Source organism: Myodes glareolus, chromosome 7 (genome assembly GCF_982192425.1).
Source record: "Myodes glareolus chromosome 7, mMyoGla1.1, whole genome shotgun sequence".
Classification (NCBI taxonomy): Eukaryota; Metazoa; Chordata; class Mammalia; order Rodentia; family Cricetidae; genus Myodes; species Myodes glareolus.
Genome location: NC_142032.1, coordinates 63,194,320 through 63,220,185, shown reverse-complemented (window position 1 = coordinate 63,220,185; position 25,866 = coordinate 63,194,320). Strand labels below are relative to the sequence as shown.

Here is a 25,866-nt window from a genome sequence, read left to right as displayed (position 1 = left end):
CTTGACCAAACTGACACAGTTAGAGAAACTGAGTCATAAAAAAGGGTAGCTTTTCTGCCCTTTCACTCTGCCACGAAAAGTCGCCGATCCTCCAATCTGTCTGTCATAGTAAACGGTGTCACATGTACTACAACAGGGAGCATTCTCTCTTCTAAGATCATGCATGCCTGTCATACCGGGGGCATCAGTCCCCGTGCAGCAAGCGGCCACAAACCTGGCAACTGGAAACTGTGCTTATCGAAATCTCTGCATCTGTGGCTCAGAACCAAGTCCAGGTAAACTGGGTCCTTCCCTGCGTCTCACCAGGTGATTTCACAGGGTCAGCCAGGCTGTGTTCTCCTATGCCTGAGGTCCTCTTCCCAGCTCTGCTTCCAGAAGGAGCTCTTGTTATTGAAGGACTAGTCTGAGCCCCATTTTCTGGCAGGCTGTTGACAAATGGTGCTCACGGCTAAGGCTGTTTGAGACCCTCAGTGCACAGCCCATCCATGTGTGGCTCCAGCTGGTGCTCCTAGATCAAGACGAGCAAGCAAATCCTTCATGCTCAGATCTCTCTGGGGTCTTAAAAAGTTGTTGGGTTTTGTTTTGTTTTGTTTTGTTTTTCGAGGCAGGGTTTCTCTGTGTAGCCCTGGCTGTCCTGGAACTCAGAGATCCACTCTGCCTCCCAAGTATTGAGACTAAGGTGTTCACTACCCGGCCTGTTTTGGGTGGATTTTGGTTTTTGTTTTGTTTTTAAAGAAGATTTTAGATATACAGATAAGCTGTGAAAAACAGGGTTTTCCTGCAGTTGACACCTCTCCCATAACTAACACTTTACCCCATTGTGTGCAGAGTGCCATCCTGAATGCCCAGCAATGCAAAAAGCAAGCAAGGAAAAAAAATTACATGGTGTGATGATTCATTTATGTGTTAGACATTCATTCAAGCATTATTATTCTAAGGATGTCCTTGGGATATTTTTGGATAAGATTAATATCTAAATCAGCAAAACATGGGCAGCTTACAAAGCATCAGAAATATCAGATGTAAGAAGAGATGACTGCAAAGGAATACTCTGAAGTTAATGAAACTACAAATGCTTGCATTCCTAAACTCTAAAAACTGTGGCTTTTACCAGATGCCAGTTTCCCCAGATTATACCATGGCTTTAGTGAGTACAGTTCTAAGAAAATTCTAAAAGACTGAGGCAGGCTTGAACATGGACAGAATTAGACCAACAAATATATATATGGGGGGTTCATAATAAGCTCCTAAAATACTTAATTTCTTATTTCATATGTATTATTTAATGCTGATAAATACAGTCACTCCTTATAAGACTCAACATGTCTGCATTTTGGCCTGCAGAAATGGCTACATGGATAAGAGCCCTTGTTGCTCTTACAGAGGACTCAGGGTGCATACCCAGCACCCTCACGGTGGCTCACAACCACCTGCAACTCTAGTTCCAGGAGATCTGGCCTCTGGCGGGCAGCCAGTACACATGTGATACACATATATACATATAGGTCAAACAGTCATACTCATAAATAAATCTTTTTTTAAAAAAAAAAAGTCTTTTAATTGAAAAATGTCGCTCTCAATTTCATGCTTGCAGTTCAAGATATAAACGTTCAGCCTCTTGCTTCTGCCACCATTCCAGCCAGTCTTGCCCTTGCTTCCCGGCTGTAAGGCCAAATAAATTCTATTAAACAACAACCAAAATTAAATGTCTCGAGGGCGAATCCGTCCCTTGACTATTGGAACCACTAGGCTCACCTGTGCAACAACAGCCTGTGCTGCTACTGCCTACCCGGGACTGCGCCTGCGTGCAAAACAAAACAGAGGCGCAGCAGGGAAGTGGGGGGGGGGGGAGCCAAGAGTCTCAGGACCTACGTGTCTGCACACATCTTGGAAGCCGCGTAGCTGGAGGGAAAGAGTTGAGGAGAAGAGGTGCTTAATGGGACAGCCGCTTTTAGAAGCTCATTCTGCCTGAGTGTTAGCTGAGGTATGAGCCGAGACAGAGTCAGGAGGTGCCGAGAGTCTGTTTGGAGAACAGAATCAATAGGATGGTATCTCTAAGAGGGAAAAGAAATCCACCACTCGCCACTAGTATCTAGGACAACATCTAGGAAAATATCTAGGAACAGCCTGCAACCCAGGAGTTCTCCTCTGTGACCTGCAGGTGGAGCTGTCGGACTGTTATCCTGGCCAGAACTGAGTACAGCGCTTCAGAGTGTGGGCAGGCTTCAGAGACATCTGAGTTCAGGGCGCAGATATGAGCACTCAAAAGATCTGCAGGACGCGGCAAATTACAAGGTGCAGGGTGCAGAACCTGAGATAAACCTGCTGATAAACCTGTGAACCTGGGATTATGGCAACTACAGGTCTTTGCGGTGACGACAGGGCTCTTTGTAGACAGAGGAACCGCTGCACGAAAGCTGGAGGAATAGGTAGAGGTGCAGAAGCAGGTACTGTTACACGGAAAATGGAGGTCGCCAGGGCGCTCGCGGTTGGGAGTAATTCGGGCAGGTTGAGCTAGGATGCCTGGCAAGGCTCAGATTTGCCGGATGAAAGTGAAGGCGCAAGGCTTGTTTTTTACATTTTAAGGGTACAGTTCAGTGGCATTAACTGCACCCAAAATACTGTGCAATCATTACTACTGTTTATAATTTTTTTTAACACCTCAGAGACCCCTTCCCCATCAAGCAATAACTCCAGGTTCTCCCTACTTTCTGTCACTTTGGAGGGTTTTGTTTTGTTTTGCTTTGCTTTGTTGTTGCTGTGTTGTTTGTGGGCTTTATTTTTGCAGGTTTAGTTGTTTTGGTGTTTGTCTTACTTCGTACCCAGGCTGACCTCAAACGCACTATTTAACCCAGCCTGGTCTCTAAATCAAATCAATCCTCCTGCCTTAGCCTCTCCCTACTCTATGTCTCTGACTCTGTCTGCTCTGTGAGCTTCACTTCTGCAGATTAATAGATTCCCACATTTATTCCTTTGTGCTGGAGCACCTAGCTCAAGGTTTGCCCACATTCTGGCGCCTGTCAGAAATGTCTTTGTTTTCGTGGCTGAACAACATCCTGTTGTTGGTCCTGACCACGTGTGAAAATCTGTTTCTTTGTGGTAGACACTTGGTTCCAGTGGGCGGCGGCCGCCCTGGAGGGCCGGATTACACAGGCCATGCTCCTACGTGGTATGGCAGTCAGAATTCTGAGCGACCTGGCGAGGCACAGTCTGCATCTGCTCCACAGAGGATGATCCCTAGCCTTTGGTAGAGAGGCCGCCTGACGCCATCCAAAGCAAGCGGTCAGGATATGCTAATGTCGTTCTGCTCCTTCTTTTGTAATCTGTGTTTTCCGGTATGGTTGTGGACATGACCTAAGTCATTCTCCCCGCCACCTAGGAAACAGGATGCTAATGCACTTCCCCTTCAGTTTATGTTTTGATATAAAAGCTGTTTGAATAATAAACGCGGGTGGTCTTCAGGATTTGAATGAACCCTGAGACTCCTTCCTGATATTGCCGTGTGAACTGTGCCTCAATTAGTCCCGCACCTCCACTCTGGTCCGAGAAATACTTTATGTCCGGGCTGGTCCCGGACCCCGACAGTGCCTGACTCAGAAACCACAGAAACTGTAAGTATCTTGAGTTCCTACTTTTGTTTATTTTCAACAACCACAAAACTTACCAGCAGTGGTTTCATTATTTTCTGTGGGTTCTGCATATTTTCTTCCTTTTCCTCCCCCCCATTTGTGCTTTATTTTATTTTATTTTATTTTATTTTATTTTATTTTATTTTATTTTGAGACCAGGTCTCTTTATGTAGCCCTGGCTGTCCTTTAACTTACTGTGTAGACCAGGTTAGCCTCTATCTCAAAGAGATCTGCCTCTACCTCTTGCCTCAATGCCCCTCTGCCTCTCTGCCCCCTGCCCCTCTGCCCCTTTCCCCTGTCCCTTCTGCCCCTCTGTACCTTTGCCTCTGCAAGTGCTAGAATTAATGGAGCACACCACCATGTCCAGTTATTTTATTATTTTAAAGATTTATTTATTTATATTGTTTACAGTGTTCTGTCTGCATGTGTGCCTGCAGGCCAGAAGAGGGCACCAGATTTCATTACAGATGGCTGTGAGCCACCATGTGGTTGCTGGGAATTGAACTCAGCACCTCTGGAAGAACAATCAGTGCTCTTAACCTCTGAGCCATCTCTCCAGCCCCAGTTGTTTTATTTTTAATGATAGCCTTTCCCAGTAGATATGGGAAATTTCCTCTTCAAGTCTGTTGCCTTTTTCTTTCTTCTTCATTTAAAAACTCCTTTGTTAAGGGGTATCAAGCAATAACTTCAGTTCCAATCATTGTGGCTTCCCCATCATGCCCAGTTTCAATTTATCCTTTTTTTCTTTCTTTGCTTATACTTTTGAACTTATTAGTTGTTGTTATTATTTATACACGGGTACGCATGCTCATGCCACACACGCGTGGAAGTCCTAGAAAAGCCTACAGAGCTGATTCTCTCCTCCCACCTTTATGTGGCTTTGGGGGATCCAGCTCAGGTTGTCAGTTTTCTGTGACTGGCACTTTTAACTGCTGAGGTTCTCATGGCTGCTCATTCATGCTTTGACACTGTACCCATCCAGGTTTGTTACTAAGGGTTTTGTGGTTGGAGATACTGAACGTAGGGTGTTGGTCTATGCTGCACTAATTTTTATGGCGTGGGGTGAGTGACACCTTCACTCAAGAAGAGGTCCTAGCTGATCGCATCTTTCAGACTCACAACTAAACTGTCAGGACTGCAGCCCAGGCAGGGCGGAGCATGGCACAAGACACAGGTCAGCCAATGAGAGGCAGAGTTCCAAGTCAGACCCAGCGGCCCACTCAGCAGTGGAGGAGGGGGAACACGGGTGTGAGGGCCAGAGGTCTCTGGCGTTGAGGCAGAGTGTGAGAAGTGAAGGGAAGAACAGAACGCCGTGGAGATCATGGGAAAACACGGGAGTCAGAGTTGTAAGGTGGGGGCACTCACAGGACAGGTGTGCAAGGCTGGGTGCCTGCCACCCTTCACTACAGTCAGAGTGCCATCCTGGGAGGCGGTGGGACTGCTAAGCCAACAAGACCCTAAGGGGCCCTGAGCACCCCAGCTCTATAAGGAAGAGGAGACTCAAGTTTGGCCCCAGGGATGGTTTCCCAGTGTAACACAAAGGTCCCCATAGTCTTAGCAGCTGGGAGCCCCTCTGCCCTGCTCTACAGCACAGGGATTTGTTCCCTCGCCCCAGGGAAGTCTCTGTGTGGCCTGAGGGCATTCTGCAGGAGTGCTACCAGGCTGTTTGTTCCCATATTGGTCCTCAAACGCAGAAGGACTGACCCAGGGCACTTTAAAGGAAGCTCTCCTCTGCCCGCCTGCTAAGGCCCTCAAGGGATGTCCGTCTCAAAGCTTCAAGTTTGTCTCCTTTAAAAGCAAGAACTTCACATGATCCCTACCCACAGGAAGTGCCAGGACTATGGAGGGTGCTTTGTTGGCAACGGTGATTACTTCAGCCTTGAGGAGGGGTCAGGGTTCTTGCCAGCCTAGACTAAGAGGGAGGCAGGCATGGATTTGTTCCTGCCTTCTGAGGGTGACAAGGGTCGACTTTATGGCCCTGTGCTCCCAGTGGGACAGCACAATTATCCGACCCAAGGTCTTGGTTTCAGCCTTTCCCATACATGCAACAGGGGCCATGGGGAGAACACTAGAGCTAATAATTAACCAGACTGCGGATGGAATGACTCCCTTTGTATTTTGTATTTATTCATTGGCAGTTCTTGGGACAGGGTCCAGGGTCTTGAGCATGCTAAACAGGCAATCTATCAAGGAGCTACGTCTACTTATAGTAAAAAGACATAGCAGGTGCTTTACTCAGTCTTAAAGAAAGACAAAATCATGACCCTTACAAGAAAATAGGTAGAAATGGAAATTATTTTCTGAAGTATTCCCAGATTTAGAAAGACAAATGCTGCAGGTTTTCTCCAGTGTGGGTCCCGATTGGCGTGCGTGCGTGAGTACGTGCATGCATGTGTGAGTGTGTGTGTGTGTGTGTCTGTCTGTCTGTCTGTCTGTCTGTCTGTCTTATGATGAGGGAATATAGAATACAGATCATACTGGAAAGGGGACCAAGAGAGACGGGGGAAAAAGAAGCCCTGGGAGATAGCCGAATAGGGGGAAAAGGACGGATAAAAATAAAGTATAAGAACACATGGCGCAAAGGCAGAAGACAGTGCAAGGAGCAGGGGACCGGCAGAAGGGGCTGTGGTTGGGAGAGGGAAGTCAGGGAAGAAAGTCAACAAGAACGAAGCATGTGACAATCCTGTAGTGAAACCCATTGCTTCTTACATAATTTTTTATGACTAATAAAAGATTTCTGAGCCAGCAAAATTCAATCCCTAGAACCCACAGGGCACTGGAGAGAAGTGACCCCTGCAAGTTAACCTCTGACCTCTACACACAGACTGTGGCACAGGTGCCCATACACATACACTCACATGCACACGCAAGCACTCACACAAATAACTGTAAGGATAAATTTTTTTTAAAAAAATATTTATTTATTTATTATGCATAACCTGTGTGCCAAAAGAGGGCACCAGATCTCATTACAGATGGCTGTGAGCCACCATGTGGTAGCTGGGAATTGAACTCAGGACCTCTGGAAGAGCTCTTAACCTCTGAGCCATCTCTCCAGCCCATAAGTATAAATTTTTAAAATAAAGCTAAAATGCTTTTCCATCTTGCCCACAGCTACGTGCACAGCTGGTGTCAGGACAGCACACCCACAGTGTCTGATCGCCACCATCCATCTCCAGACTTGCTATCAAAAGCTGAACTCTGTCCTCATTAAGCACTGACACCCGCACCCCCCCCACACACACACATCCTCCCAGTTCCTGGCACCCGATCTCACTTTCTGTTTCTGTGGATCTGAGACTCCTGGAAGTGCCTAGAAGTAATTTTACAGTGTTTGCCCTATATCGGGTTCATGCCCTCAGCATATAATCTTCAACGGCCATCAGGGTTAAAACGTGGGTTCCTTCTTTTCCAATGCTGTTCTTTATTTTATTTTATTTTTACTAATTCACTTTTAGTCATGCTAGGGCTCAGGGGTTCAAGTCCAGGCACATACTAGGCACGTGATTTGCCACAAATCCAGACATATGTTAGGTGTGGGATTACTCAAGACTGTCTGTCTGTAGACTCTTGGTCTTTCCATTGAGGTTACTTTGCAGCTCCTATGAGGTGGTAGAAAGGACAGAAAAAAATGGTCTGAGGGGATATGTAAGTGAGCTCTGAGGACAAGTTTTCTCTTGGGGGACATTCTTCAGCCTCGAAAGGATGCTTGAATACAGGTGACCCTGTGTACTGAGGCCGAAAGGCTGGACCTAGGGTTCTAGAGGAGGCTGTAGCCTGTGGCCTTGAGACTGGTCAGAGTATGTGGGTCTCCCTGGAGGATTCTCCAGGATCTGGGACCTAGACTTGGGCTTGGCTGCCTCTTGACCTGGCACCAGCTCTCTGCACCTAAGCCTGGAGAGTGTACCACTCAGACTACCATCCATGCTGTTTCCCCAGAGTGGAGCCTGGGCTCAGTAATACATCCAAGAAAGAAAAACCTGGAGGAGTCAGAATTGTGGCGTTTTGAGAGGCAGGTTTGCGGTGGAGCCGGACTTGTGATTGAGGCTGGCACATGTAACTCCCTTACAGCTAGTAGGCCAGGAGTGATTCTTGTCTTAAGTAGGCAGAAGCAGCCTGTGTGAATTTTGATTATGTCCGACAGGGAAGGGTGCGCCGTGCCCCTTGCCTCCCCACTCCCTGCTTTGGACTTGGTCACCCCAAAGAGGGAGTTGCCCCAGGTGGAGACAGCTAGTACCTGATCTTATACTGCTGAGGACTGATTGTTTAGGTTAATGTCTGGCTCCAGAGCTGAGCTGACAGTCCAAGTGCCAATTTGTAGGAATTTGCTGCCTGGAGATGGAGGCTTTGGGGGGCTGCTGTGGTCACTGGATTTCAGCTGGGAAACAGAAACCCTCATGAAACTGCAGACCAAAAACGTTCCGAGAGCTTTCCTCAGCCGCTGCCAATTGCTTAGCCCTCTCAAGGACGCTGAGACCATACCGGGGTGAGCCCCTTGCTCCATCCAGACACTATCACCATGGCAGCCAGCCTCACCCTGGCCTCCATCTCCAAGCTCGCCTCTGTCTACTCCACCTTCATCCTACAACAAAATGATAAGCCATAGAGAGTGGGATTATTGCTGTCATTAAAGCAGCAGGTGTCAGTGCTAAGCCATTTGAGCCTGGATTGTTTGCAAAGGCCCTGGGCAGTGTCAACATTGGAAGCCTCATCAGAACAGGTGGACCAGAAGGTGAGGTTCCCATACAGCACATAGCCCTGCCCTCTCCACCAGTGCACCCCACCCCCTACCCCATCCCCCACCTCTCCACCCCCTCCCCCGCTGAAGGAAAGGGTGTGGAAGCCAAGAAGACTCTGAGGGGTCTGGGGGACGACTTGGGCTTTAGGCTTTTTGACTAAATCTCTTCATTAACACAATAAAAAGCTGATTCTGCATTTAAAAATCTTTTGGAAAAAGCCAAGTGGTGGTGTCGTACCCCTTTAATCCCAGCACTCAGGAGGCAGAGGCAGGTGGATCTCTGTGGTTTTAAACCAACCTGGTCTACAGAGTGAGCTCCAGGACAGCCAGAGCCACACAAAGAAACCCTGTCTTGAAAAACAAATAAAACAACAACAACAACAGATCTTTCAAAAAAAAATGCAGCTTGCAAACTTTAAACATACCATTTCTGTGAATAACTCAGTGTGGGTTTGTTTGTTCGCTTGTTTCTGTGCATCTGTAGTGCTGAGCACCTGTCTGCACAGGGGCCTCTCAGAACCTCCCTCATCCCAGGACTCGCTCTACTCCCACCGGAAGTCGTCCTCTCCCATCCTCGTCGGTCCTCCTTTCTTTTAGGTAGAAACCTCTGAGTTAACCACTGGATCATGCGGGAATATAAACAACATTTTAACTTTAATTTGGGGGGGGGGTCACAGTATCACTTATGTAGCCCTGGCTGACTTGGAACTCTCTAGACCTGGCTGACTGACTCCATAGAGATCCTCTTGCCTCTACTCCTGAGTGCTAGGATTGGAGGCATGTACCACTATGCCCAACATTTTGACATTAAAAAAAAAAAACGTTTTCTAAGATGGCTGCACCATTTTCACAACCAATAATGTGCAAGGGCACTGGTTTCCCCACATGCTCACCACCGTGTGTTACTGTCCACAAATCTGCCTGCCTGCCTGCCTGCCTCCCTCCCTCCCTTCCTTCCTTTTTATGTAGTCCTGGCTGGCGTGGAACTTGCTATTTAGATCATGCTGGCCTTGAACTCATGGAGATCCACCTGCCTCTGCCTCCCGAGGGCTGGGCTTATTGCCGTGTGCCACCACACCTGACCGTTGTCTATATCTTAAACTACAACTGTACGGTTCCTTTTCTCACTGCTATGACCAAATACCTGCCGAGAAGCAGCTTGAAGAAGAGACCTGCTTTGGGTCACCCTTTGAGGGGCTGTAGCCTACCAGGACAGGCTACGTGGGAACGTGTGGCGACTGCTCATTCACATCTCAGCGGACCGGAAAGCAGGAATGGTCCTCTGACTCATTTGCCTTTTCACAGCACCTTTAAAACGGAATTTTTGATAGCTACAAATGTCTTGTTGGAATTTTTATTTTGGTTGCATTGACACTTAAGTCAAGTTGGGAAGAACATCTTAATGTTATTAAAATTTTATTTCCATGAACATTATTTAGATCTTTAATTTCTTTCATACGACTTAGAGTTCATCTCATATAAAACCACATATTTTAATATGTTTATATCTAAGTATTTCCCTTTTTTGATGCCAATGACAATAAAAAGCCTTTTAAAGAGAGTTTTAAAGATTTATTTTGTCTGTAATTATGTGTGTATGTGGAGGGGTGGTATGTGTGTGTGAGTGTGGGAGCCCACAGAGTCTAGAAGAAGGTGTTGCCTCCCCTGGAGCTGGAGTTGTAGTAATTGTGAGCCTCCCAACATCGGTGCTAGCTCCCAAATCCAGGTCCTCTACAAAATCAGTACATGCTCTTAACCACTGAGTCTTCTCTCCAGTTACGTGTGTTATATATTAAATTCCGATTGTTTGTTGCTAGTAAACAGGAAATCAGATAACTTGCAGATGATTCATGTGGTCTACAACCTCACCATAATAATTTACTAGTTCTAGAAACCTTTTTGTTGTCTGACATTTTCTATATATATACGTTGTGAATAAATAAATACAGTGTGTTTTTCTTCCCAATATGTGTGTCCTTTTTTTTTTCTTGTTCTATTGCACAGGGTTAAGAATCCTAATACAACATTGATAGGCGTGTGTGAGACAAACCTTGTCTTGTTCTCAATTTTATAGGGAATCATCCATTTTGCCTACCAATGAGTACGATGTTAGCTGCAGGCATTTTGCAGACATTCTTCACCAAGTTGAGGAAGTTGCACTTCATTCTTACTCTGCCAAGTGTTTTCTTTCTTTGTTTTTGAGACAGGGTCTCATGATGTAGCCCTGACTGGAACTCACTGTGAAGACTAAGTTGGCCTCAAACTCAGTGAGAGCCACCTGGCCCTGCCTCACAAATGCTAGGATTAAAAACATGAACCATCAGGCCTGAGCCTTTTCAAAGGGTTTGTTTGTTTGTTTGTTTGTTTTTGAGTCAAGAGTAGTTTTGAAATTTTCACAAATGCCCTTGTTTTAGACAGAGTCTTGCTATGTAGCCCAGGCTGGCCTCAAACTTTCATTTTTCACGCTTCAGCTTCCTGAGAACTCAGACCACACATTCGGCTTCAAATCCATTTTTCCTCTATCAACATGACCGTGTAATGTGATGGACTACATTAATGGATATCTGTATGTTGAAGCAGGCTTTGTTGCTAGAAACAAATCCCACTTGGTTGTGATATAACTTTATTTTACACAAGGTGGATTCCACTTGTTGGTACTTAATGGGAGACCATCGCATCTGTGTTCCTGAGAGACACTAGTCTACAGTTTCCTTGTCCTGGAATCTCTCTTAGGTTTTCATGGGATCCACGAGGTTATGCAGTAAATCAACTGACATTTAGAAGATCAACTCACCAGAGATTTACACATCTGATGGAGGTTAAATTCACATAGGCACAGCCCGTGAAAAATACTGCTTTTTGAATGGCTGGCTGCCTCTAACTGCACATTCTCTTGTGTGATAATAGGCTTCCCCTCTCACTCAGCTTTGGGACTGGATTCCTCATATGTCCGAGCACGATTTCCTTAGGTTCTGTTAGAAGGACGACTTTTTCCCCCAAATGGTGTTCTTTTGGCAAATAAGACAGTGAAACCTTTTGTCCCACACTGCAATAAAACAACTTGGAAACGTGTTCTCTATAATTAACTTCCTGACAGGATGATTTGGCCAAACTGAAGTCCTTGTGGAGAAATCACAGGGGAAACTTTCACAAGGCGGAACTGCAGGTGCATCATAAAGACTTATGGTGCATTTGGGTGGTATTGCAGGTGTCCTTATATTATAATCCTCCAAGAGATCACTATCGCCTAACTGACTAACCATGTCCAGATGTTAGTGAGCACACTTCAGAAATGTAAAACAATGCATGTATTCTTTACCTTTCCTTTGATCTCTCAGTAGTTTCGTTTTCTCCTTTTGTAGCCTGTAGTGGCCACTTTAAGAGACTGCCAGAACCTCCTCTCAGCTGCAGCTGTGATTAGCTACAAATTAGGTATCTTCAAAGAATACCTGTGTCCCTGAGAATTTTCCTTGTAGTTTTTTTTTTTATCACTAACAAATTGTTAGTGAAAGTGTGTGTTTATATGCATATACGCATGCTTGGGAATTTGTAACAGTGGAAGGAATAAGATTGGAAGAATAAAGAATGTAGGATACAGAATGTAGGAAAACAAAGAAGAAAAAGAATAAAGGAATCAGAGAATTAGAGCTAAGAAATTATAGACAATTAGGGCAAGAAATTAAAATTAACGCAAAACAATATAGACACATAGCTGGAACTGCAAATATGTGAGTCTTTCCCCTCAGATTAGAACTATCCTATGCAAGGCAGTGGTGACGCATGTGTTTAATCCCAGCACTGGGGAGGCAGAGGCAGGCGGATCTCTGTGAGTTCGAGGCCAAAGAACTTTGGAGGGAACTCCTAGGATTTGCTAGTTCCAGGACAGGCTCCAAAGCTATAGAGAAACCCTGTCACAACAAACAAACAAACAAACAAACAAACAAAAGAACTATCCTAAGATCCCTTTCGCTATGGTGCAGCAAGCTAACCAAACCCTGGGGAAAGTCAGCAGAGCTCAGCTCAGCTGGCTCAGCAGGATTTCATATTTAGACGTTACTGGCTTCGTCAGAAAATTCGTATTCACTTCTTTAAATGTTTCTCAGATTTGTTTTTTATCTCCTTTTTTCTTCCTTTGTTTGGCTAGGATTTTAAAATACTTACTCTTTCCAAAGAACCAGCTTGGTTTTTTTGTTTATCAATCAGTTCCATTGATTTCTGTTCTGAATTTTATTATTTTCTTTTTTCCCTGATGACTTTGAATTTAATTTGATTTATTTTTCTGATTTCTTTTGAAAAAATGATTATTTTATGTGTATAGACCTGTATGTATGTCTGTGCTTCACATGCGTGCCTGGTGCTCACAGAGGTCAGAAGAAAGTGTCGGGTCCCCGGGAACTGGACCAAAGTCTCTCCACAGCTGCTATCAGCAGCCCCGGCAGTGCATGGGCCACCAAGTGCAGGGGGCCCTCTAGAGCTGCTGGGGAATCTAGTCCCAACCTTGGGGTCCCAGGACCCACACCTCCTGTGACAGATGCCCAAGAACCAAAGTGGCGCTGACTTCAGTCTCAGGCATTGTCGTCTTCTCTCCGACAACCAGAGACAAATATCTGGAGGACAGTGTTGAGGGCTGGTGGAGGTGAAGTAGAATCAGAACTGAGCCAGGTTTAGAAACACAGCATTCTTAGAAGACCAGAAAACACAGCTTCTAAGGAACAGTGTGGGGAAAGTCACCCAGGGAATGTCACCATTACATTTCATCTCTTGTGGGCTACCATGCCTTTTTTTTTTTTGTTTTTTCAATATGGGCTCTGGGGATTCAAACTCTGATCCTCAAGCTTACAGCAGTCAGACCCACACTTCAAACCCGAGTGCTTCTTCTCGTTCTATCTTTTTGCTTGGTTTTAATAATTTATTTTTACTTTATGTGTACCAGTGCTTTGCCTGCATGTATGTCTGTGTGAGGATGCTGGATCCCCAGGAACTGGAGTTATGCAGGGTTTCTCTGTGTAACTGCCTTGGCTGTCCTGGAATTTGCACTGTAGACCAGGCTGGCCTCGAACTCACAGAGATGCACCTGCTTCTCTCTCCTAAATTATGGGATTAAAGGCATGCGCCAGCAGCCGCTGGCTTATTTTTTTTTAATATTTATTTATTTATTTATTTATTTATTTATTTATTTATTTATTTATTACGTATGCAATAGTCTGTCTGTGCCAGAAGAGGGCACCAGACCCCATTACAGATGGTTGTGAGCCACCATGTGGTTGCTGGGAATTGAACTCAGCACCTTTGGAAGAGCAGGCAATGCTCTTAACCTCTGAGCCATCTCTCCAGCCCCGCGGGCTTATTTTTTGAAATTTATTTTCATGTGTATGTGTATTTTGCCTGCATGTGTGTCTGTAAACCCTGTGCATTCTTGGAATGCACAGAAGAGTGTGTCAGAACTCTAGGAATTGTACTTAATGGTTTTGCGTTGCCATGTGGATGCTAGGAATTGAACCTAGGTCCTATGGAAGAACAGTCAGTTTTTGTTGTTGGTTTTTCTTTGGTTTCTTTGTTTTTTTTTCCACACAGGATTTCTCTGTTTTGGCTTCCAGGAACTCACTCTGTAGACCAGGCTGGCCTTGAACTCAGAGATCTGACTGCCTCTGCTACCCAGAGTGCTGGGATTAAAGGTGTGCGCCACCACTGCCCCACTCACAATCAGTGTTTTAAACTATTGAGTCATCTCTCCACCCCGTTCTTTCTTTTTATTTAGGCATGCATGTGGTGCCCACACACACGCGCGCACACACGCCCACACACACGCGCCCACACACACACACACACACACACACACACACACACACATTCGTTTGGGGGTACCTGCAGAGCCCAGAGGAGAAAGTTGGATGGCCTGAAGCTGAAGTTATTAGGTGGTTGTTAGCTATTTAACGTGGGTGCTGGAAACTAAACTAGCCCTCTGCGTGAGCAGCAAGTTCTCTTCCGTGCTGTCTGACTCCCCAGCCTCCCCTTTTCAAACACTGACTGTTGGGAGGTATGCATTCCACAGCTTAGGTGTGGGGGTCAGAGGACGACTTCGTGGAGTTGGTTCTCTCCTTCCATCTTTATGTAGGTTCCAGGGGCGGAGCTCAGGTTGTCAGGCGAGCGCCATTATCTGAGAAGCCATCTCACTGGCCCTAGCTTCTCATCATCTACCTTCAAACGTGATGAGAGGGACACAACGCAGACTTGTTCTCAAGAACTTACAGAAAAGGATGCGCTGTAAAAGGCAATACAGCTTTGCATGTGTGGACTGTATCTTCAAGGACTGTAAAGGTATTCATGCACTCGAACGCCATGCTATCTTTGCCATGTGGAGCTACACACGCATGCCTATCTACACGTCCATCCCCCACAGTCAGTGGAACTCCACGTCCCTGTAGTCACCTGCGAGTCCTAAGGTCAGAAGCATCCAATCTCTGCCCTTTAGCTGGGTGTGGGAAGATTAGCAGGTTGCAGAGTTCAGGGCCCTCCCCCTCCCACTTCCCCTGGTGCGATCCTTTCCACAAAGCCCTGCCCACACTCCCCCTTTGCCTCTCACACCCTGTCTGCAAAATTAAAGTCACCTAAGGCGGTTTCTGACAACCTGAATCACCTTTACACAGCTACTTGGGATGCCACACCTGGTAGGAGGAGTATTGATAGAATAAAATAGAAGAAAACTAAAGGTCAGCACCAGGTATAGCATTTGAGTATGAACTGTGCATAAGTGAGGGAGCCTTGTGACGCTCAGCGAGACTCTAGCTGAGCTAAGATGGACAAGGCTGAGCAACCCCCGCACCCAGTCCCAGGATGAGACCAGTTTAGCCAGGACAAGATCACCTGTGCTCTCTGTATCTACCTCTGAGCATTAGATACTGTGACGGGGCTCCATGGATGTGGCTGGGGCCCCCTGCTCCAGGTGAGTGTGGCTTTCGGGGGAAACTTTCAAAAGAAGTGGGCTCTCTTCGAGAACCTGTCCTGGGCTGCTGATTCAAAACCCATCTTCTATTGCAACTCTGCCGGCCCACATCCCCCAACCACAAGCCGGGTCATTTATGAGTCTGCTCCCCACAAGGAACTCAGACCCAGCCACTGGTGCCTGTGGTCCAGAAAGGACTTACTCAAGTGTGCTACGGGCTTGGAATGCAGAATTTAGGAACTCTGCCAGGGCCTGTCCTGTCCGCTCACTATTCCTGAGGCGAGCTGTGTTAGGCACTGTCAGAGGGACCAAGGACCCGTGTAGAGACCTTAACTGGCTTTATCTGGTATAAACAGGTGTGTGAAAGGAGGACACAGGAAAGCTAGCTGTGGAGTGATCCACTTCACCACAAGCAGTTAGAAATTATAAGCATATTGTCCTGGGGCTCCCTGTGGAGAATGTGCAAGGTGCGAGGGGTGCTTTGGAGGTTTGGGGACAGGTCCCTTGCAGGGCACATCAGTAATAACTCTGCCCATCCGCAGCCGGGAGGGGCTGGCAAGGGAGCTGATTCTAGCCGCACTAGAAGACTTGAGCCAGGAGCAGCTGAAGCGCTTTCGCCACAAGCTGCGGGATGCGCCCCTGGATGGCAGGAGCATCCCTTGGGGGCGACTGGAGAACTCAGACGCTGTGGACCTCGTCGACAAGCTGACCCAGTTTTATGGGTCAGAGCCAGCGGTGGATGTGACCCGAAAGATCCTGAAGAAGGCGGATGCTCGAGATGTGGCCGTGCGGCTCAAGGCGCAGCAGCTGCAGCGTAAGCTGGGTTGGGTAGGATGGGGCAGAATCGGTTGAGATTTACTCCGTCCTCTCCACCACCACATGAAGCTGTGCTACTCCAAAAAATTCGTGCACGGGGAGGGGGGAAGTCAGTTCCAGACGCTTCCAGGAAAATGCCTTGCCCCATCCCTCATGCTCAGTGAGCCTTACGTCGGGTTTTTCTTCCAGAACTTGGCCCCAGCACAGTGGTTCTCTCCCTGTCAGGTAAGTTCGGCGGGGCACACAAGTGACGGGTCCTATTACTGCTTTGGGGTCCTTGGATGTGAGTGAGGCAGTTTGGAGGAGGAAGCCATGACACAATAAAAGAAAGTGAGGCCAGATTTAAACAGGCAAGGCGTTGGTTCCAGGGCGGCGGCAAGTCCATCCCTTCCTTCCCCGGTCTCACACCTTACAGAGTACAAGAAGAAATACCGCGAGCACGTGCTGCTACAGCACGCTAAGGTGAAGGAGAGAAACGCCCGCTCCGTGAAGATCAACAAGCGCTTCACCAAGCTGCTTATCGCGCCGGGGAGCAACGCCGTGGAGGATGAGCTGCTGGGGCCGTCGGAGGTGCCGGAGCCTGAGCGCGCAAGACGCTCGGACACGCACACCTTTAATAAGCTCTTCCGGGGAGATGACGAGGGCCTGCGGCCGCTGACCGTGGTACTACAGGGCCCGGCGGGCATTGGCAAGACCATGGCCGCCAAGAAAATCCTCTATGATTGGGCAGCAGGCAAGCTATACCACGGCCAGGTGGACTTCGCCTTCTTCATGCCGTGCGGCGAGCTGCTGGAGAGTCCGGGTACGCGCAGCTTGGCCGACCTGATCCTGGACCAGTGTCCGGACCGCAAGGCTCCGGTGCGGCAGATACTGGCGCTTCCTCAACGCCTACTGTTCATCCTGGACGGTGCAGACGAGCTGCCTGCTGTAGTAACCCCGGAGGCCGCCCCCTGCAAAGACCCTTTCGAAGCTACAAGTGGCTTGAGAGTGCTGAGAGGACTGCTAAGCCATGAGCTGCTGCCCTTGGCTCGCTTGCTGGTGACTACACGCAATGTCGCCCCTGGGACTCTGCGGGGCAGACTGGGCTCGCCACAGTGCGCAGAAGTACGCGGCTTCTCAGACAAAGACAAGAAGAAGTATTTCTTCAAGTTTTTCCGGGACGAGAGGAAGGCAGAGCGCGCTTACCGCTTTGTGAAAGAGAATGAGACGTTGTTTGCACTGTGCTTCGTGCCCTTCGTGTGCTGGATCGTGTGCACGGTGCTGCAGCAGCAACTGGAGTTGGGCCAGGATCTGTCTCGTACCTCCAAGACCACTACAGCGGTGTACCTGCTCTTCATCGCCAGCATGCTGAAGTCTGCAGGCACCAATGGACCCCGGGTGCAGGGAGAACTGCGCACGCTGTGCCGGCTGGCCCAGGAGGGCATCCTGAAGCATCAAGCACAGTTCTCAGAAAATGACCTGGAGCGGTTGAAGCTTCAGGGCTCCCAAGTTCAGGCACTGTTTCTCAGCAAGAAAGAAGTGCTGGGCGTTCTAGAAGAGGAGGTCACCTACCAGTTCATTGACCAAAGCTTCCAGGAGTTCTTGGCTGCCTTGTCCTACCTCCTGGAGACTGAGGGGGCTCCAGGGGCACCCGCGGGAGGTGTGAAGATGCTCCTGAACTCTGACGCAGAGTTGCGTGGTCATCTTGCACTCACCACTCGTTTCCTCTTCGGACTGCTGAATGCAGAGAGGGTTCGTGACGTTGAACGTTATTTTGGCTGTGTGGTGCCAGAACGCGTGAAACAGGACACCCTACGGTGGGTACAAGGACAGGGCCACCCCAGGGTGGCTCCAGTAGGGCCAGAAAAGAATGATGAGCTGGAGGACACTGAGGAACCAGAGGAGGACGAGGAGGACCTCAACTTTGGACTGGAACTGTTGTACTGCCTGTATGAGACACAAGAGGATGCTTTCGTTCGCCAGTCTCTCACCAACCTTCCAGAGATAGTCCTGGAGCGAGTTCGGTTCACCCGCATGGACCTCGAGATCCTGGGCTACTGCATCCGGTGCTGCCCAGCTGGTCAGGCTCTGAAACTGGTCAACTGTGGGCTGGTGGAGGTAAAGGAGAAGAAGAAAAAGAGTCTGATGAAGCGGCTGAAGGGGTGAGTCTAGAGGGCAAGGCTGTCCTCACCAGTGCAACTTGCACCCCAGTACGCATGCCCACTTGGGCTGGGAAACATGTCCACACCTGATAACCCACCCCTTGCAAGGCAGCTGTCTCTCTTCTTCCCCAGAGTGACCTGACCATGCTTCATGCAGATCAAGGCAACCTTCCCAGCACAGCCAACGTAGCTCCAAGAAGCAACCTAGGCCCCTCCCTGATGCAGTTTCTCATACATTCTGGAATATGCCATGTCCTCTGTATGCTGAGCCTTAAACCTCCATCCCAACGCTATTTGCTGTCTATCTTCAAAGTCTACCCTGACTTCACCACTTGGGTCCAGCTGCTGGCCCCGAGGTACTGACCACACTATTCCATAGCCCAGCTCCACCAGATCCTAGGTTCCTACACAGACATGGACATTTACTTTCTATGAACTAAGTTCTATTCAATACCCATCCCAAGACTCACCATCTGTTGAGAGTATACACCAAGAGAGTGGCAAGACCTGGTCCTAGGGACCTACAGGCCCACTCTTGGGTTTTGTTCAAGTTTGTTGCGGGGATGGGGGGGAACTCAAGGGATGTGGGATAAGTGACAGAGACAGTTCTGGAACCCTAGGACATTATGAAGGAAAAAGTTGAGTATTTTCTAAAAAGGCCTGGAAGGAGTATTATATGGCCATCAACCTTGTTTTTTCTCTCCCCACAGTTCTCAAAACACCACGAAACAACCCCCAGTCTCCCTGCTGCGTCCACTCTGTGAGGCCATGACGTCCCAACAATGTGGCCTGCGTATCCTGATGTGAGTCACCATGCCTCAGCATGGAGGGGATTCCAAGCTGGGTGCCCTGTACAGAGACAGAATTTGCCCTCTGAGGAAGGCTAGGGGCAAAGGTAGCGAGCTTAACCAGGTTTCATCACTATTAAGTTCTGGCAGAGGAAGGCTGGTGCTAGGCTTTGTGGGAAACTGTGTACAGCGCAGCATGTGGGGAAAGCAACAGTGTTTTCCCATGGAAGGAAGCTCCCTGGTGCTCTTGGAGACTGCTGGACCATCTCTTGGAAGGAAAGTGTTCAGAGGGGTCGCCAGCTGGTGCCTCCTGCCTCTCTGCGCCTTGAGCAAGTCAGTCTGCCCATGCTTTGGTTTCCTCCCTGTAAGATATAGCCAGCCTAAGGACTGGAGAGATGGCTCAGAGGTTAAGAGCACTGGCTGTTTTTCCAACAGTCCTGAGTTCAATTCCCACCAACTACTTGGTGGCTCTGGTTACCTCTTCTAGTATGCAGGCATGCATGCAGACAGAACATTGTATATATAATGAATAAACAAATACTTTTAAAAAAAATGTAAGTATGTACTCAAAAAAATAATAATAATATGGTGATGATGATGATATTAATAAACTGACAGTGGGAGCTCACACCTTTACTCCCAGCACTCAGGAGGCAGAGGCAGGTGAATCTTTAAGTTCGAGGCCAGATTGGACTACAAAGTGAGTTCCAGTACAACCAGGGCTACACAGAAAAACCCTGTCTTGGAATATATGTATATATACACAGATAATTCTACCTCAAGATTGATATAAGATTTACTGAGGCTCCACGGGTAGAGTTTTTAGAAAATGATAGGTTTCTTCTTACTTTTAGCTATCACTGTTGAGCAGAGAGTAAGGAAAAGTAAGGAAAGTTATAGGAATAATAGTGGCAGGCCACGGTGAAGCAGATAGTCATACATCAATAGAGGATGAGGTAGGAAGCTGGGGGTAAGGGTCCAGCAACCTGAAAATAAAACAAAAGAACCAAAAAGACTTGGCCCAGAAAACTAAGTACATAAAGGTGCTCACCTCATGATTTGTAATAGAGAAAAAATCAAAAATAGTAAAGGTGCTCAACCATTGGGGATGACGGCCCACCTGAACCCACGGGGTAATTATGAAAAGCTATACATTTCTTGACTGGTCATCAGACTACAAGGGGATAGGTAGTTGGTTCAGCTGGAGGCAGAAAAGCGGTCAGGGGCTTACAGACCAACCTACACACTTTTTGACCACAGCTTGTCGCGCTGCAAACTCCCTGATGCAGTTTGTCGAGACCTCTCTGAGGCCCTGAAGGTAGCCCCTGCTCTAAGGGAGCTGGGCCTCCTCCAGTGTCGGCTCACTGAGGCAGGCCTGCGTTTATTGAGTGAAGGACTGGTTTGGCCCATGTGCCAGGTGCAGACACTCAGGTGAGGCCTGGTTTTGAAGGGTCGGAGGGAGGGGATTCCAACTCCTGCCACCTCTAAAGTCAGCTTTTCCCACAGGATGCAAACACCTAACCTCCAAGAAGCAATCCAGTACCTGGCCATCCTGCTCCAGCAGAGCCGGGTCCTGACCACCCTGGATCTCAGTGGCTGTCAGCTGCCTAACTACATGGTGTCCTGCCTGTGTTCATCCCTGAAATACCCTAACTGCTGCCTAAAGACACTCAGGTGAAGGCAGGGGGAGACATGGTGCTGAGGACACAGCCTATCAACTCTAGGTTAGAGTAGGTGAGACCAAGCTCACACACAGATCTGGCTGCCCAGCCTACAAAGACTCACCTTCTATGATTCTATCTAAAGCTCTGGGTCTCAAATAAATATCCATAACCTGTGGAGACAATCTGGGCCAGTGGCCCTAATCATTGCCTGTATTCCCTCAAAGGCTCTCAACTTTGAATAGATCCCAATGCTTCTGGTATTGTGTCTTTGTTATAGCTAAGCAGACAGCTCCAACCACTCCACTCTCACCTGGGTTCTTTGCCCCAGCTGATCGACCCTTGCCCCTAACTGATCCTTGTCCCATCTGTCTTATGCATGTGGCTGCAGTCTGACCTCTGTGGAGCTGAGTGACATGTCACTGAGGGATCTTCAAGCCGTGAAGACATCAAAGCCAGACCTGACCATCCTACATCCAAAACTAGACACACATCCTCAGCCTCTCAAGAGATGAAGCAGTGTCTTCCAAGGCCCTGGAGGCCAGAACACGGTAGAGGATGCTGTAATAAAAGCCCTTATGAAGATGTCCTCCCCATTCAAAGGCAGGAAGATGCCAGCTTCTCCCTCAAGGCAAGTCTTTCAAGTCAAGAAGCCACAGAAGGGCAAGCAAAAGACCCAGTAGATATAGGCCCTTGATGGCTCCTGGATAGGCCTGGTACATGCCCTGCCATGCCTTGGACACTCTGAGGTTAGTTTTCCCCTAGCCCCACAACCGCTTACTTTCTGTACCCTCCAATCTGTCCCTTGCAGATAATCCCAACAATAATAAGAATATTCAGTAATTGAGCATATTGTTTAATGGTGTTACTCATGTTTGTTCTGGCCCACATCTGTTGTATGGGTAGATGTAGTATTACCTTCTATAGGCAGAAGGTAGGTGGATCACCATTCCAGTCTGGAATTTGGGGTGTTGACTTTTAGAAGGATGCCATTCTGGAAACCTTGGGACTTTAACCCAGAGGAATCCACTTGCTGCCTGAGAGATGCAGGCAATGAGCCAAAAGAATGACAGTTTTATTTGATGATGGGAGCTGGGGCAATACGGTAGATGTCTCCAACATAATAAAGATTTTTTGATTCCCTTTCATTGATCTCTGTAACACTTGTCTATCAAAATAGGTGTTGGCACGACCTTTCCAATAGCCACACATACAGGGCAAGGTTTAGTCAGAGTCCACCACTGAAGAAATGGGCTTGGCATGCTGGCCTGACAGCAAGAGAGGCGTGGCATTAAGAATCAGGACAAGCCATGCATGCCCCTTCTGTCTGTGTGTTGCTTCTATTGGTTAATGAATAAAGAATTGCTTTGAGCCTATGGCAGGGAAGAACAGAACTAGGTGGGGAAAGCTAGGCTGTATGCTGAGAGAAAGAAGGGTGGAGTCAGGGAGATGCCATGTAGCCCCACTGTAGACCAGATGCTAGAACTTTAGCCGGTAAGCCACAGTCACGTAGCCATATACAGATTACTAGAAATGGGTTAAATTAATATGTCAGAATTAGCCAATAAGAGACTAGAGCTAATGGGCCAAGCGGTGATTTAATTAATGCAGTTTTTGTGTAATTATTTCGGGGCTAAGTGGCCAGAAACTAACTAGCAGCCTCACTTCCTCCTCACTACAAATTGGCGCCCATGTGGCCAACTAAAATCCACTTAAAAACCTGAGAGAGCTTGAAAAAGAATTCTAGACACAAAGGAACAGAGTTTAGCGGTTTCTTGGTAGTCACATTTTTTCTAGATGGACTTGCAGCAAGTAAGGTACCACAGGGCCCAGTAAAAACTGTGCAACTTCTTTAAAAAAAGATGGCAATTTCCTGGTTCACCAACACAACGGTTCTGGCTCTTTTGGGAGGTTCAGCTATCAAGCATTTAAATGGGATTTGTGGATAGCGTACTGCAAGTTACTTAGTGACAGCATGGGCCTACTGGTTATCAGAGTTGAGGTGGTAAGGATGGCTCCCACCCAGCAGTCTCAGGCACTAGTGGATTTCCACCATGTTGGACTGTGTGAAACACGCAGGAAGTTCTGTATTTCCACTAGTAATGGTGCAGCTTAAGTTCTTAAGAAGTGCTTAGCATTTTAAGAAGTGCTCCTGGACAGTAAAGAATTACAGATTCACAATAAGACAGATTCAGACATAAAAGACCTCTAAATGGGTCACAGTGCTGAATAAATGTACATAGGCTTGGGAGAGAGAAGAAAAAGAGTACAGAGAGTTATAAAAAGAAGTAAATGGTTTTTTAAAAAATAAAACAAAGTCTTTAAAGAGTATAGATAGTCATAGATTAAAAGGAGTTAAAAAAAGTCACCTAAACATAGAATATATACAGAGAGTCTGAATTCTGTATACTGTTGTGTTTTCTTTAAATTTTTTGTTTGTGAAGAAGCTAAGTACAGAGAGACATTTCATTGTACAGGCTGCTAAGCTAAACCAACGTAAAGGTATCTTAAGTTTAAAATTTAATTCTAAGGATATGTTGCTTTGGAAAAGAGGTTCTTCTTTGGTTTCCACAGAGAATGAGAACCTCTGGATTGCTTCCAGACTAATATTGTTTGATAGACCACAACCTCCTGAAAGGTCACTGTGAACACCCCTCAAAAAATTACTTTGCCCAATAAACAGCAGGAAGAAGTTTGGACAGACTATACCCATATTCCCAAAGATTGTCTATAAATGTTTATTTACATTTAAAGGTGGGATATGTAATAGAGATGGATACTTTGCATTGGTATGCAAAGTTATTGATTGCGTTATTGATAAAAATTTAAGGTCAATTTTGTTATACAGATATTTCTGCTCTTGATTAAGGTATTGTGTTTGTGCAGCTCATTTAAAAATGTAATGTAAAATTAAGAAATATAAGTTAATAAATAATCATCTATAGGGGCTGGAGAGATGGCTCAGAGGTTAAGAGCACTGCCTGCTCTTCCAAAGGTCATGAGTTCAATTCCCAGCAACCACATGATGGCTCACAACCATCTGTAATGGGGTCTCCTCTTCTGGTGTGCAGGCATACACACAGACAGAATATTGTATACATAATAAATAAATATTTAAAAAAATAATCATCTATAATAGTCAAGCTTTTAATCATGTTAGTTAGATTTTCTAGATGTATAAAGATATATTTCAATTAGATAGATATTCTTCAAATCTTTCAGAGACCTTCAGAATATGGCATTTAAAATGTTTAAGACTTTTCATGACAGTGAGACACATCAGCTCCTGGCAGCACCTAGCTACTTCAAGAAGAAGATGGGCGTCGAAGAGTTGGTTGACCATTTGGCAAGAAACTGCTCTTGCCTAGACTGCTTGATAAACTGGACATGTAGAACCCACAGAGAAATGACTGCTGAACTTGCCTAAAGGTGAGATGGTCCTTCAGAGTTCCTGCTACATGAAAGAGTCTGCCAGACATTCCGAAGGATACAAAGGAAAGTGACTGGCAAACTGCCAATATAGGTTGAACTGTCTTTGAAATTTCCTGCTTCATGGAAAAGTCTACTGAATATAATGGGCCTGTAGGCTGAAGATAGATACTCCAATGGTACAGAAGAACTTTGGGTGACTGTCCAGGCAGTGCGATGTCTCTGTCAATTCTAGAGTTTTAGAAGTTGCTTACAATGTACTTCCAGTTTACTTAGGTAATATCATATCGTTCTGGAGTCTTTGATGGAGCTGAAGAATTTATAGATATAGTTTTCCTTGGTTATGATAAATGATAAAGTAGATATAAATATTGTAACTGTAATTCTTGCTTGATAACTGTTTTGTTATATGTAATTTTACTATGTTAAAGGTAAAGCTTTCCTTTTTGTTTAAACAGAAAAGGGGAAATGGTGTGGGAAGTCCTTCTGTCTATGTGTTGCTTTTATTGGTTAATGAATAAAGAACTGCTTTGAGCCTATTGCAGGGAAGAACAGAACTAGGTGGGGAAAGCTAGGCTGTATGCTGGGAGAAAGAAGGGTGGAGTCAGGGAGATGCCATGTAGCCCCACTGGAGACCAGACACTGGAACTTTAGCCAGTAAGCCACAGCAACATGGCGATTCACAAATTACTAGAAATGGGTTAAATTAATATGCAATAGTTAGCCAATAAGATGCTAGAGTTAGTAGGCCAAGCAGTGATTTAAATAATACAGTTTCTGTGTAATTATTTCGGGGCTAAGCAGCCGGAAACCAACAAGCGACCTCCTCCAACAAAAGTAGGTGTTGTCATGACTTTTCCTATAACCACACATACAGAGTGAGGTTTAAGCACAGTCCACTACTGAAGAAATGGGCTTGGCATGCTGGCCTGACTGCAAGAGAGGCATGGCCTTGCAAATCAGGATGAGCCATGCATGCTCCAGAACTGAGTCTTCTCTGCTCAGCACTGCAATGAGTCCCCTTACTTCCCAGGGGAAAGTCCTTCCATAATCCATTTATAAATCCATTCCTCCATCCTCCACAATGAAAAACACAAAAGCCTACTTGATCAGTTACTTTTCTATTACTGTGATAAAGCACCATGGCTAGAAACAACTTATGAAATGAAGAGTTGACTTGGGCTTACAGTTCCAGAGGGAGAAGGGCCCACTGAGCCTGGGAAACATGTGTCAACTAGAGTAGAAACTGAGGGTTCACATCTTGAACCACAAGCACAAAGCAAAGCATGAACTGGAAATGAGACGAGTCCTTTTACTCTCAAAGCCTGCCTCCCTGACATATTTTCCTAAGAGTGCCACCAACTGGAAATTAAGTGTGCAGTTATTGTGGTAGTTTGGATGAGAAGGCCCCCATAGGCTCATATCTTTGACTGTCTAGTTCCTAGTTGGTGGAAGTGTTTGGGAAGAATTATAAAGTATGGCCTTGTTGGAGGAGCTGCGTCATTGGGATGAGGGGTGAGACTTCAAAAGCCCATGCTAGGCCTAGCCTTGCTCTCTCCCTCTACCTCCAACTTGCAGACCAAATGTGAGCTCTCAGCTACTGCTCCAGCACCACGCCTCTCTGCCTGCTGCCATGTCCCCTGCCATGATGGTCATTGACTAATCCTCAGAAACTGTAAGCCAGGCCCAATTAAATTCTATAAGCTGCATTGGTCATGATG

The 25,866-nt window shown here is 46.7% G+C and overlaps 1 protein-coding gene and 1 long non-coding RNA gene across 2 annotated transcripts; both read left to right on the top strand.

The window, feature by feature from the left end:
- Positions 1–2,182: 2,182 nt before the first annotated feature.
- On the top strand, positions 2,183–3,495 carry LOC146893516 (uncharacterized). The gene is made up of 2 exons (XR_015003132.2): positions 2,183–2,447; positions 3,104–3,495. It is a non-coding gene; the product is annotated as an uncharacterized LOC146893516 (long non-coding RNA).
- Positions 3,496–14,974: 11,479 nt separating this feature from the next.
- On the top strand, positions 14,975–21,367 carry Nlrp6 (NLR family pyrin domain containing 6). Its single transcript, XM_048458115.3, has 8 exons — positions 14,975–15,310; positions 15,853–16,124; positions 16,316–16,351; positions 16,542–18,267; positions 18,978–19,070; positions 20,316–20,486; positions 20,562–20,729; positions 21,108–21,367. The coding sequence occupies exons 1-8, from the start codon at positions 15,282–15,284 to the stop codon at positions 21,229–21,231; spliced, it is 2,619 nt and encodes an 872-aa protein (XP_048314072.3). The 5' UTR covers positions 14,975–15,281; the 3' UTR covers positions 21,232–21,367.
- The last annotated feature ends 4,499 nt before the right edge of the window (positions 21,368–25,866 follow it).